General features: G+C 37.2%; 1 protein-coding gene across 1 annotated transcript in view; it reads right to left on the reverse strand.

Annotated features, from left to right (window-relative positions):
• nexmifb (neurite extension and migration factor b) overlaps positions 1-13,576 on the reverse strand; it is a 100,860-nt gene that overhangs the window by 11,268 nt on the left and 76,016 nt on the right. Inside the window, exon 2 of the mRNA XM_015042875.1 lies at positions 11,103-11,233. Coding sequence (XP_014898361.1) covers positions 11,103-11,184 — 82 coding nt within the window. The 5' untranslated portion in view covers positions 11,185-11,233. The remainder of the gene's footprint in view (positions 1-11,102; positions 11,234-13,576) is intronic.

Raw genomic sequence — 13,576 nt, forward strand, 5'->3', positions numbered from 1 at the left:
ATGAGAGTCAATGAAGTAGCTGAAACGTTTTCATTTTAGTGTAAAACAATAAGTTAAATGGATTTTATATTTCCAAAATACCGTCAGATTAATGTACTGTTGCACCGCTATTACTTTTTATTTCACATTCAAGGTATGTGTACAGATGTACAGAATAAAGTTTATTTCGCCAAATAAACTTGTGTCATGAAACAGACCAATTTAAACTCTGTTTCAATTAAAGCTGCAGTCAATTCTTTCTGCTTGTCAATATTTTTATTATTTATTTAAATATCAATTTATTGTATGTTTATTTGGGAAGACGCCAAACTGAATATTGACCTATGAACTATCAACACATAATAATAGCGGTGGAAGTCCAAATGATGAGCTAATAGTGTGCCATAGTTTAAGTTTTAAAGCAGAGCAAAATTAAATGAGTGGTAGTTTTTAAAATACAATCAAACATCAACAACACCACCCCATGTTGTCTCTTTACCAAGAAGCACAAACTGAAAACACTGAAACCAAATTTATTCAAGTTCAGTTCAACAACATATTATGGAGTTTCATGTCATGTTCCAGATTCACTCCATGCAGGTATCCGGCTCCAATTCAGGCACAAAGTCAACTTAGCATTTATGCAGCAGCATAGTGAATATATATATATATAAACACAGATTGTTAGAACTACATCTTAAAAAAAAAAAAAAAAAAACTGGTTTTGGGAATTTCCAACAAGCATTTCATGACAAAAGCAAATCATTTGGAGACGTCCATCGGCGTGTAACAATCAAAACTCAGAGAAGCAGGCTTGCAGCAGAAGGCAGATAGCTTTGTTTGCTCTGCATAATTAGATGACAGCAGCGGAGGCAGGTATGTACACATGGGACACGACAGGCCCATATGTTGGAGACTGTATAACCAATATCATCTCCACCTGCCTCCCTCACCGCCATCCCAAGCTGCTGTCTCGCACATATTCTTTTAAACAGTGCCAGGAAGAAATTCCGAAATTGAAAAACACAGCACAGCAATTAATGTGCTCACAGAGGTTAACTAGCAACAACCCCCATTTTAGAATTGGATGCGCCTAATCACTATTGAGGTAGTGATAAATGCTCGAGGCGAAGGCTGCTTAGTGAACAGCATTCAGCACGGCTGTATTGGTGATGAGTAAATCTTTGAATATGGATAGGATTTGAGAGTGATTTAATGAGGTAATGAAATTTCGGAGAGCTGGTCTCTGCGGGTCTGCGGCCTGCAGACACACTGGTGCAACATGAAACTCATGCTATGAGCTTACGACTGCTCTACTGTCATCTTTAATGAAGGAAAACCTCCAGAGGAATATGCATCATCTCTTTTCCTCACAGAGTAAGAAAACTGTTACAGCAGCAGCTTCTCAGAGGTGGCAGAAGCATCACAGCGAGGCGTTTGTCATCAGCTCCTTTCAATCTGTGAGCCAGAATGACCTCAGAGCAAAATGCCTGGGACTGACACATGTTCTCTTTGGAGAGTCAGGAGAGGCATCATTTCCTACATTTAATACTGGCAGCAGCACATAAAACACTACTGTTTTGTTTCTCTAACCCAAATGCTGGTTTGATGCTGTTGGGACAGAGGTTGGGTAGTTTTTAATCGAACACTCTGGCTACCATTTTGACGTGTAATGTGACCTGCTCAGGCTCTACTTCCATGGGACGAAGGAAGAGATGAAATGGTAAAATGATGCTCCACAATGATGATGTCAGACTAGTAAAGACAGACAGCAGGTACAGCTATCAACCAGCTGGTGCTACATATATTCAACATTCACACTTTGACCAAACAAATGGCAAGAAAGTCAATAGAGACAGACTAAGAACCTTCATATCAGCCCGTTTTAGATGTCTTCTCTTTTTGCTTTTTTTGCTTTAGTTCCATGTTTAAATCATCAAACTAATTTTATATTAATCCAGCATAGCTCAAATAAATAAATACAAATTGAAATGATTAAATTACTTATCCTACTAAGAGAAAAAGCTATCCTAACCCACCTGGTCCTATGTGAGAAGCTGGTTGGTGGCACCGACAGACATCAGGTGTTTGTGGTAACACCGTGGAGGTCCTTTTCTTCACTGACATGGTTTTCAACTTGCTTAAGATCACGTTGCGGCATTTCAATAAGATCTGGGCTTTGACTAGGCCCTTCAAACACTTGCCGTTTGTTTTTGTTTTTCAACCTGCTAGTGTGCTATGCATTAGTCTGTAACCAGTTCCAGTTTGGTATGTGTTAATAACTTTATTTTTCATATTTTTTTTGAATATCTCCAGATCAGGACAAGACATGCTGCTTTTTGAGATCTTTTAACCGACTTCATGTTCTCACATTTTTAAAAGTGATTTTTTTTCTTTTCTTAACATTTAAGGTTAGAGGATTTGAAACAGTGCAGACAATCGGCCTCCACAGCACAGCATGAGACAACTTAATGTTATCCGGTAAACGCTTTGTATTTGGTGTAGCAATAATTTAGTAGCTACAGAATGAATGAAAATGCTAGAAAATATTCTCGCAATAAATTACATAGGAAGAATTTTTACAAAAACAGCAACAGAAAGTTTATCAACAATCTCTTCAATTAGCCACAAAAATAGAGGAAATTACACTAAAATAATAAAGGGAAAGAGATTATTAGCCTCCTTTATCACCTTGTGTACACAAAACCTAAGCTGCCATCTAATGTTGCGAAAGATTGTTGAAAATTGCTTGGAAACATTAAACTCATATTGAGAAATGTGTTTCCTCTGGGCTTGTAATGGATTAACAATGTACCCTATCCAATGTGTGTGTGCATGCATAGATTCATGCAAGAGCGTGTGTGTGTGCGTGCGTGTGTGTTGGAGCGGGAGAGTGATAGAGTGTGAGTATTGGCTTGGGGGTATAGTGTTATCGAGAGGCCATCTGTCTCCAGCTGGACCATTAGCTCTTCAGCTGTTCAGAATGTGCCACAGATCAGTCAGTCAGACAGGTACACAAACACACTCATATATTCACACACATATATTCACACACAGACGGTCTTTCAGTGATGATTGCGGCTGAAAATTCGAGTTTGACATTAGAGGTCAAAAGGGGATCAGCAGCTTCGTATTTGCTGATACGACACAGCATAATGTTACTACTAAATCTGAGCTGGCAAACGCGCACTAGATAAGCATCCAAAATGCTCAACACTGCCAGGACTCAATACCCAGCTAGCGGGGTGAACTGCGCGTACACTGACAATAAAACAAGCTTTAACAGACTCTGAGATCATCCTGACACAGTTGCAGTTTTGCAATGGTTTTATCAGGAGGGAAGCTCCTCGAATAGAAAGCGACGCTGGATTTGACACAGTTCACGCAATCTGGCAGAGGCATACACCACCGAGCATATGGAAGTACCCTGACTGCTGGCAGGTGGTGGTGATCTTCTGATCCCTGTTGCTGCCAAGCCCAGCCATGCTAGACAGTTTGACTGCCGCCAAACCCAGGCTAGACCAGACCAGACCAGTTAGCATACCCTCGGCTCCTAGGATCGCATCTATCTGACTCTGCGTACAACACTCGGGACTTCTCCCACCTGAGGTAAAGCCTGATCAAGCTGCCCTGTGCCAGCCAGCTCTATGAGCAAACAAGGCCATGCTGTGGGACACGGTGATGGACACAAGAGAAGGGACAGGTTGGCAACTCCTGCCTCATCTATTACTGTGGCAGAAGCTACACATTTACAGACTTTTCCACGGTTGTTTTTCTCTCTTATATTTCTTTGTTTATTTTTATTTTGGAATTTATTTTTATTTTAAACATTATGAAAGTATGGAACATAAACAGAATCAGCATTCCTGTCATTTTCAAGGTGAATGAGTAATTTTAAAGCATTCTTTCCAAGAACAAATAGAGCCTTTTTGCCACACACTCATCAATTGGAAGGAACTGGCATGTGTGGACGATGGCATAACTTCTAGAAATCTTTTAAAACAATTTAACCATGGATTTTCTTGACCTTTTGACTGGGAATATGTTGAATGAAAGCATTGCTACATTGTTGTGACAGGAAAAAGCAGATGAAGTGAGCACTTTTTCATCAAAGATCATATGTGCAGGAAATGTGGAGCCCTTTGAAACTAAAGCCCTTTCATCTATGCTAGGATTATGAAATAATTACATTCTTAAAATTAAGCAAAGGGACAAACTCAAAAAGCAGCAAGTCAGGAGCCAGATCACTGAAATGACCAAAAATGTTGTTTGTGAGCATAAAGCTTATCTTTTGCAGCGTTTTTTTTTTAGTATTTAGGTATCCTCTGTCAATACAAAGCATCTGCTAATGTCCATAGATCAGAGTAAATCAACAAACCAGTCCCATCAAATAATCCTTCAGTCAAAAATAATTATATAGCTTCAGGTGCAAATGCCTTACTATCTAATTCTGAACCAAACTGATAAGAGATCATTTATCTGTGGCTGTGTTTTTATATCATTATTTTAATTTCCCTTCCATCTACTTGGAAGTGACTTTGTAGGGTCAAAGAATTAAAAAAAAAGTGCATAGAAAACTTAAGACATCCTTTGGGAGTTGTGACAAGACATCTTCAGACTCCACACAGAGCACTTTTAAATCTCTGGGCTGGGTGCTGGTGTTTTAGGTTTATTGAAAACAAGATGTTTTTTTTGATTTCCTCCTCCTCATTGACTTAATCACCAGATGGACTCAAATTTGAGAGGGAGACTGAGTGAACATTATGCCTAAGCTCAGCATGTCAAACAGAATCAGAATTAAGAAACTTTCATCTGACTTTTACATATTTCTCCTTTTGGATCATGGAGATAAATATATCTGATTGAATGCAAAAGTAAAAAAAAAATTATAAAAAACTATGCCTTTTTAATTAAGTCTATTTGCAAAACCCATTTAAACAAAATTAAATGTCTAAATGTAGGGATGTGAGTTAAATCTAACATTTAAAGTAATAACAAATGGAAAATATTTTTTCCATTACTGCCATTCTATGCGTATCAATAATTTCACTGTTTTCAGATCTCTATCTGTTTCCTATCAAACCTCCGACTCCTTATCACTCGTGTACCGAAGCTTTACAATAACAAAATGCACAGCTAGTTGCTCTCCAGCTCTGCAGCCGAGGAGAGGAGGCTCACTCATGCAGCTTGGTTGGTCAGCTAAGAAAAACCCCTTTTTTTTTTTTTTTTTTTTGCTATGTTTCCACTACATATGACATTTTGTGAATGGCGGTGGAGAGAATGAGCCCAGATAGTACAGAATGTCTATTATAAGTGGTGAGTAACTGCAGCATGATTCATAGCTGTCCTTATCCAAAGAGGTAGCCTATTCCTGCTCAGCGGACCCGTTTTCAACCTTTTCTCTCCTCCTTTGTTGGGCTCATTCTACACATTTTTCTCCCTCTTTCTTCACTGCTTCTCTCTTCCTCTGGGTGCCTCTCGAGGAGCAGGCGAGTTGCTCAGGATAATTTGTAGGACTTTACCCACTGAGCCTGACCAGAGGTGAAACAACTAAGATAAATCTCATTTAAGAACTAGAGGTGCTTGGCTGTTTAAGCAGGAAAAAAAAGTTACTGTTTCTAAAATAGACAGGAAACAACAATAGAGCAGAATAGACTGATGGAAACTAAATATTGCAGGTTTTGATGCAGAACCGCTCGACTCTTTTTGAATGGGAAGGTTTGGGAGAGTGGAGCATTGAGAGGAGTTGGGTATAAACAAATACAAGAAATACACATTTGGGGAGTTCACCAATCTTGAATGCTGTGCTGATGAGAAGCTTAACTACTTTCACTATGAATAACAAAATATTTAATTTGGGGCCATTGAAATGAATTTCAGCTGTTATTCTTCCAAGTTGGATGATTTTGCAACCTAAATAGAACAGGGTGCACAAGTTTACATTTAATGTATACTTCCTCTAAAGCTCTTAGGTGATATGTATAAGTTTGCCTCCAAGTCATTGTATAAACTGTACACATACTGTATAAAAAGGCATAATTTTTATACATTAAAGAGACTAATGTCCCTTTGATAAGAGACTATCCAATCAGACTAATGTTTTCCTGGTTTACGTTACCTAAGATTTCCAAAATCATCTCCATTTCCCACAATAAGTTAGAGAAAATTTCTGTGTTACCTTCTTCAAACTCAGCATTTTACAGACACAGATTCTTGATATTTGATAGAGTTTCAAATTGTGTGACTTATTTCAAACAATTTGGGTATTCCTTCACAAGCTTTACATAATAGTTTGTGGGATTTTTTTCATGTTCCTCCTGACCAAACAGGTGAATCAATGAAGCTTGAACGCACACAAAAACCTTGCATCCTTGTTCACACATACATTTTCTACAGGACTGAGATCAATATTTGGGATGGTCACTCCAAAGAATAGACGATTATTTGGAAAACCTATTTGAGCCCAAGCTTTAATTTCCAGGCCTGATGTCTTAAGATGATGTGTCAACATTACTAACAAGTAATTATTTCTAAAGCGTGCTAGCTCTTCCTCTTGTTAAAAACGTAATAACATTGCCAACCCTTTACCCATGTCACAATTTGAGTGGTATTCCTCTGCTGTCAAGTTTTCTCCTTTTCCTTCCAAATCTAACTAGAGTTATTATTCCCAAACACTGCAATTTAACTTTATCCAAATCACATAAAATATCTCCCACTACTTAAGTCTCACTTTTTATGTTGCTTTTGGAGTAATGGCTTCTTCCCCTCTAAGACGTCTTTCAGTAAAGGACTCTCCCTCTCTCTCTCTCACAGTATTTTTATGAAGCCTTTTGCTCTTTTCTGGGGTTAAGCTGTTCTATTTGTACCATAAAATGTTTCTCTATGTGACAGAGTCTCTATTGCTCACCAGTATAATAGCTGAACATTCTCATTTTGTTTGCATAGGATTTTTTATTTTTTTAATTTTTTTATGGAACCTTCAAGAATAAGTAAATTGTACTAAAAATGAAACAGACTTCCTCCTGAAGCTTTGGCTGATTTCCTGAGATGTTCCATGATGCCACACAAGAAGACTTAAATATTTTTTAGGCAAGTTGCCTTGAAATTAATTAAAAGGTGTGCTTCCAATTAACTAAGTTGTTGTCAAATAGTCTGTCAGACGCTTAGAAAGCCATTAAGACATCATGTAGATTTCCTTAAATTATTCTTGGGCATAGTGAGTTTGGTTTAAATTAAACTCTTAATTTAAAGAAATTATTACTCAAAATGCATGTGGAAAATCTCTCCCTTATTCTGGTATATAAGCAATAAAGTGGAAAAAAAAATGTGTCTTTTTATATCACATTTGAACATCTGATTTTTTGCTATACATCAGTCTAAATGTGTGTTTGGAGCACCCATTTAAAGTGATTGAAGAATTTGGAGGTAGACCTTGTTGCACCTAGTATGAGCAAAGCCCTCAGGTTCAATCTGCTCTGAGCCAACTGAGATGATTTTAACAGTTCTACAGAAACACGAACAATAGCAATAAAAAAAAAATGCTGTTTGATATCATGAAGAATTAACCCACTGCAGTCACTGCTGACAAAAATGTCATGAAGTTTGATCTGGTTTTCTTAAACTGTCTCAGAAAAGATGCTAAATAAATTTTAGAATAATTATCTACTCTAGTGGGTCAAATGTTCAGTAAGCTGAACGGTCTGAGCTTCAGGCAAACATGAATTTATTTCCAAAACAGTTTTAAAATTAAGAGCTTATATCACAGTGAAAATAGCAATCAGGATAAAAAATTACGTCAATAAAGTTTGTTGGAGCATAAAAATATTTATTTCCCCTCTATTGTTTTCATTACCTTTTGTTTTGTTTTTTACCATAAAAATGCTGTGAAAGTCCGGTGCCTTTAAATATAAGAAAATAAATCTGAACACACAAACAGATTATATCCTTTATTGCACGGAGAAAGATTTTCCATTAGTGAATGCACAATTATTCTCTGGCAAGCCTCTAATCCTGCAAAAGATCTCCAAAGTGTATCCCTTATGGAAGTGCTAAATGACAAGTTACTCTGGATGGAGAGACAGAACTAATTTTTTCAAGCTGTACTTGCATATTCAACTTGTCTGAACCTTCTCTGCATGCACCACAAACACAGTTATTACTTCAAAGTATTTAAACTACAAATAAATGACCCTCTCTGCAGTCATCTCCTTCATCATTGATGAGGTGAATAAACACTGTAGGACAGATTCCAGTATGCAGTTTCTGCTTGTTTTGCTTATTTTTTATTACATACATTAAAAACACTGAAGAAAAACAATCCAATATTACGTTATTATATAAGGAGCATTCATCTCTGGATGGAAAAAGTTCTTGCTGCTTTTAAATCTCACTGTATTTTCAGGGATATGATGAGGAAATCTGTGCAAGCAAGATCCCAAAGCATCTATCTGTTGGTTCTTTCTGACAGTTTAATAGGATCCATTGTCAGAAATTAATGCTGATAATTAATTTTTATATTGCAAGGTGTTGTGAGAAAAATATTTGTTCACTTGCAGATTTTATTATATCATCAAAAACATTTTATAACTTGTGTAAATACATAATGCAATTTTCAAATCATTTCTTTGTATTGGGGGGGGGGTGGAGAGTTATCCAGACCAACCTGGCTATATCATGACAAATACTGACCTGTTTTTTAATATTTTTTTTTAAATCATTAATTAATTGTAATCTATCACAATCAACCACAAAGTCTAATTACTGTTGGATCTGTAGACTCAAGAAATCACTTAAACACAACCTACCTGACAACATGAAGTAGGCTAAACATCTTAAAAAGCAACACATGATGCCTTTATTTAAGCAATTCAAAAATTACATGTTACAGCCTGAAAAGGTTTATTTTGTTTTCCATTATCAATAAATATAAAAGAGCAGTGAAGCTTCTTCCCAGGACTTCATTGCAACGTCTTTATTAAAACTGCTGCCCTGTGTCTGACCCTGGAAAACTTGTTGTAATTATGTAATTATGAGGCTTTTGCTCAAAACCTGAAGGAGAATATTTAGCCATCAGTCTGAGCTTAAACTCTGGTATACTTGGATTGTGAAGCAGGACAATTATCTAGTTCAAGATCAACTCTGAATGGCAAACAAAATCAAGGCTATTAAGTAGCGTATTCAAAGTTTAGAGGTAGATGTAATTGATATCTGGTCTTGTTTTATAACCTTAAACATGCTAAAATTCTCCAGAGTATGTGTGAGTTAAAACATTTTTTTGCAAATAGTTGGTTAAAGCTTCTCCACACTGATGTGATTTCTTGCCAAACTCTTGGCAGTTATTACATTTTCTCATGGTTGGTTTGGAAAGCTTTTAAATTAAATGCTAATTTCAAAACAGCTTTTTGCATTTACCCAGGTCCTCTTTGTAGTAAAATTAGTTGGATTACCTGGGACATACATGATCTTGGATATAAAAAGCATAACAGAATATTTCACCCTTAAGAACTGATTAAAAAGAATAAAATATTTAGGGGTTTTTTCCCCCCAGAAACCACTACTGTGAAATCATGAAACATAATGAGAATGACAGAATAAAAAAGTCTTAACCTAAGAGGAGGTTTTAGAATAATTAAAATAATCTATATAATTTAGATGTTCTATATTTTTTTGCCATGGCAACAAAATTAACCACTTATTGGAGCGTAAGTTGTCATCCCTTCTTTCACATTTGCACCATTTTATACGCCGATGTGATATTTTTGAGTTGAAGGCGCATGAGGAGAGAGGATTAACAATAGCTTAAAAACCCTCATTTAATGTTTCTTCTCTTCTTTGAAAAAGCAGGTGTTGCTCCGTCCCCATTTCTTGTCAAAGAGCTTAAAACTGAGGGTAAAAAAAAAAAAAAACTAATTTAAGAAAAAGCTACTTCTTGAGCATGGTACGACTAATTGCCCCCTTTAAAGCTTTCATTAATTCAAGTTCACTTATTCTGAGGAAAAGGAAAATTTCCCATTTTAAGATCAACAACTGAAACAAAGGAAACAAATAAGACATTACTGGATTGGTTGTTAGCACGCAGTTGCCTCAAGGGAAGATGGCATTGGGTTCACATCCAGGTTCACCCAAAACATATTCCCAAAACATGCGCGTGAGAAAAATTAATGCATCATTCACTTTTCACATTTTGGAAAGCTTCCAACAAATCATCTCCCAACATTGTTCCATCTTTAACTTTATCTTTTTACTGTTTGATTTTTCTTTGGGATTTACAGAATTCCTGACCTCAGTTTTTAATACAACCAAATCTAATCATCGTCCCAGTTTCTGCCATAAACAGCAGCCACCATTCTTATTGGTGAAGATGGCGTGTTTACGGTGCTGCTCATATCGTTTCCCACATAAACTAAAAAGTAACATTTTGGTCTCATCAAGTCAGAGCACTTTCTCTTATGTAGCAAACTGCAAATGGGACTTCTCACAGCTTTCTTGCCACAATTGCTTTTTTTTTTTTTTTTTTTTTATTTTCCTTTTTTTTTAAAGACTTGTGAAATAGACGAATAATCATTCTGCTGCGGACAGATTCTTCCACCTGAACCGTGGATATCTGCAGATCCTGCCGAGTTCCTACGGGGTTCCTGGATGCTTCTCTAACAATACTCTCCTGGCCTGGCCTGTCAGTTTGGCTGGACAGGTTTGCAGTCTTGACAAACTCTTTCCATTTTCAGATGATGGATGAACGGTGCTCTGTGAGATATCTAAAGCACGGGCTAATTTATAAACTAACTCTGCTTTCTCCCTGGCCTGTCTGCCGTGTTTCTTGGTCCTTGTGATGCCGTTTGTCCACTGATGTTCTCAAATAAATGTCTAAAGTCTTCACATAACAGCTGGATTTATTAAGTCACACATGGACACATGACTACAATAGGTATTGGTTTGTACTTCATGGGGTAAAGAGTGATGAATAAAAGCTGGGTCCTACACTTTTCAGATCTTTTTTTTTTTTTGGAAAAGTTTTTTCAGATTGAAAATGAAGAAAAAAAAACATATTTAATTCCACTAAAGAAAATATTCACCTTCACATAAATCCATACAACATACTTTACACATACAGCAACTTTAGTTACCTGTATTTTCCACAATATTTGCATTTTCCGGTTCTGAAGTCTTCACAATCAATGTGAGACTGCCGTCTGCTAGCACATCCATCAATACGGCTCAACGCTGCTCCACCTACACATCATTCTGACGGTCCCACCTGTTGGGGAAAAAAAAAAAAAAAAAAACAAAAAGACAGGAAAAAACATGAGTATGATGAGTATTTTTGGCAGAAAAACTCGCATGTGACTAATGCAGAAGTGCAGAGTTCAACATGCAGGGTGACCGTAAACACAGACAAACACAGATGTCTTGGAAGTGGGGAAAAAAAATTCCCGGACCGAGTCGTCAAAAAGACCTCTGAGACACAAAGCAGTCACTCGTTTCTTTTGTGCATGGCAGGATCTAAGATTAATTCAAACTTTTCCAACCTACAAAGTACACAAAGAGTCACTGCTGGGATCGCTATGGCAACTGTAAGCCATACTATCCTATTTTAGGCTTCATTTAACATTTATAGCTGAGTTGTTAACCTATGTGAGTCTCACATAGGCATCTCTGAGCATATTTGTTTATTATAATTAGCTGACTGCCTCCCTGAGCAGCAAGGGAACGAGTCGGCTCACAGAAAGATTAAAGCAGTGTGGCTGAGGAGGTGACGGTACACTCTGAACACCTGCAATACTTTTTATTTGTAGCAGTTCCTGATAGTGAAAGAGTAGGTGGGAGGTATTGTGTGCAGGTACAGCACATGTGTGTTGGGTGTGCATGCAGGGTATAGTTGACATGACAAAAAAAAAGAAAGAAACAAACAAACAAAAAAGAAAATCAGTAGAGAAGCTTAAATTTGTGAATGTGGAAGAGAAAAAAAAAGAGAAGACGCACACACTGAGCCAGCAAATGATGAACATTTGATGTTGTGGTTTCTTCCCCTTTTTGCACAGTTTTTTTTTTTTTTTCCTTCCCTTGCCATCCCTTTCTGGAGGAGCGGTGCTGCCGGATGACAAATGAGCAGAGGGAGGGGATCTAATAACATGATCTCCTTGTGGTGTGAAAGGGGTGGCTGGGAGATTAAGACAGACGGTACACAATAAGACAAAGGTAGTGCGCAGCTGACTACCACCAAGTGCCACCTCTTTCATCCTCTTTCCTCTAAATGTCATTAGGTGTTTACTGACCTGAGTGGGAGAGCTACCTGAAGGGAAGCCCTGCTGCAGCCTGCAGCTGCAAACACACCAGCTCAGGGGGGTAATTACCTTATGAGGCATTACATCTACTTTTGTAGCAGGTACAGAATCCTAAAGGTGGGGCATTTTAATATAAACTGCAGTACACACACACACACACACACAAACTTACACTTTAAGTAGTTTTTAATAATTATTTTACAGCACTTTCTCTGATTAGATTAGATAAACTGGACAAAAAAATAACAATTGGAGATAAATACATAAAAAAAATTGCAATAGTAGTAAACCACAGCACCCATATTGCACACAGTACGATCGATAATACTCCACCACAGTTTGCTTGAGCCTATCATCTTAAATTATTGGTTTGGTCTTGGTTTTGATTTGGATTTAGTTTTTTTTTTTGCTGGATGAAACAAAAGGGCAAATTAAATTGATAGTTCAGGATGTTTCAGGTTAGAGTCTGTTAAGTCGTAAGCAGTACATTTATTATGAGTAATTTATTTATCCTGATCAGTAAAGCAGTTTGATAAAGATCTTGTGGCAATTTGAGCCCGTTTTTCAATTTTTTCTAAATATAAACGCAAAAACAGCACCACAAATCGTTTCTGGTTTAAAAAACACATTCATTGCGAGTGGAACAGTAAGTCATCATATTTGCATATTTGTATTTCTCCGATGATCGGCATGTTTTTTTCATATTTATGAAGGCACCCATCCTAAATTTGATGACATTCTCCTCTTTTTGCTATCTCTTCGCAATCGTGTCTGCGCTTTCGAATGTGAACATGCGTTTATAAACTCTAAACCTTTTAAAGCTCAGATCCTAAATGAAACCCACATGTAATCAGTTGAGTTCCTGAAGAGGAAATAACTCAACATGTCGTTATAGGTATATACCAAGGCATAAGTTTCAGCATAAATTTCCCATCAACATAAGTGGTAAAGACGTATAATGTATTTATAGTCCAAAACCGTGTAGATCCATCCAGTATTTGGTCTTCTCTTCAAAGAGACACATTACTGCACCTCCAGCCTGAGATTAAGTTCTCAGCTACAGAGCTACAAAACGGTTTTGAGGTCAAGTTCTATTAATCATTGAAGTATTTAACTTCTACCTTTGGCGATAAACACATCTCCTTCAAAATGACAAGAACTGGAACTGGCTGGCTGAGATGAGCCGAGTTCGGCCTTATCAGCCTGATCAAAATAAAAAATGAAGCAAGCATGGCAGCAGTTTGCAAAAAAAAAAAAAAAAAAAAAACAGCCGGATTCAGGGGGGAGGGGAGCCACAAATCGCCACGGGGAGGGAG

The sequence above is a fragment of the Poecilia latipinna genome, unplaced genomic scaffold (assembly GCF_001443285.1).
Source record: "Poecilia latipinna isolate Pla-1442-1.1 unplaced genomic scaffold, P_latipinna-1.0 Scaffold606, whole genome shotgun sequence".
Lineage (NCBI taxonomy): Eukaryota > Metazoa > Chordata > Actinopteri > Cyprinodontiformes > Poeciliidae > Poecilia > Poecilia latipinna.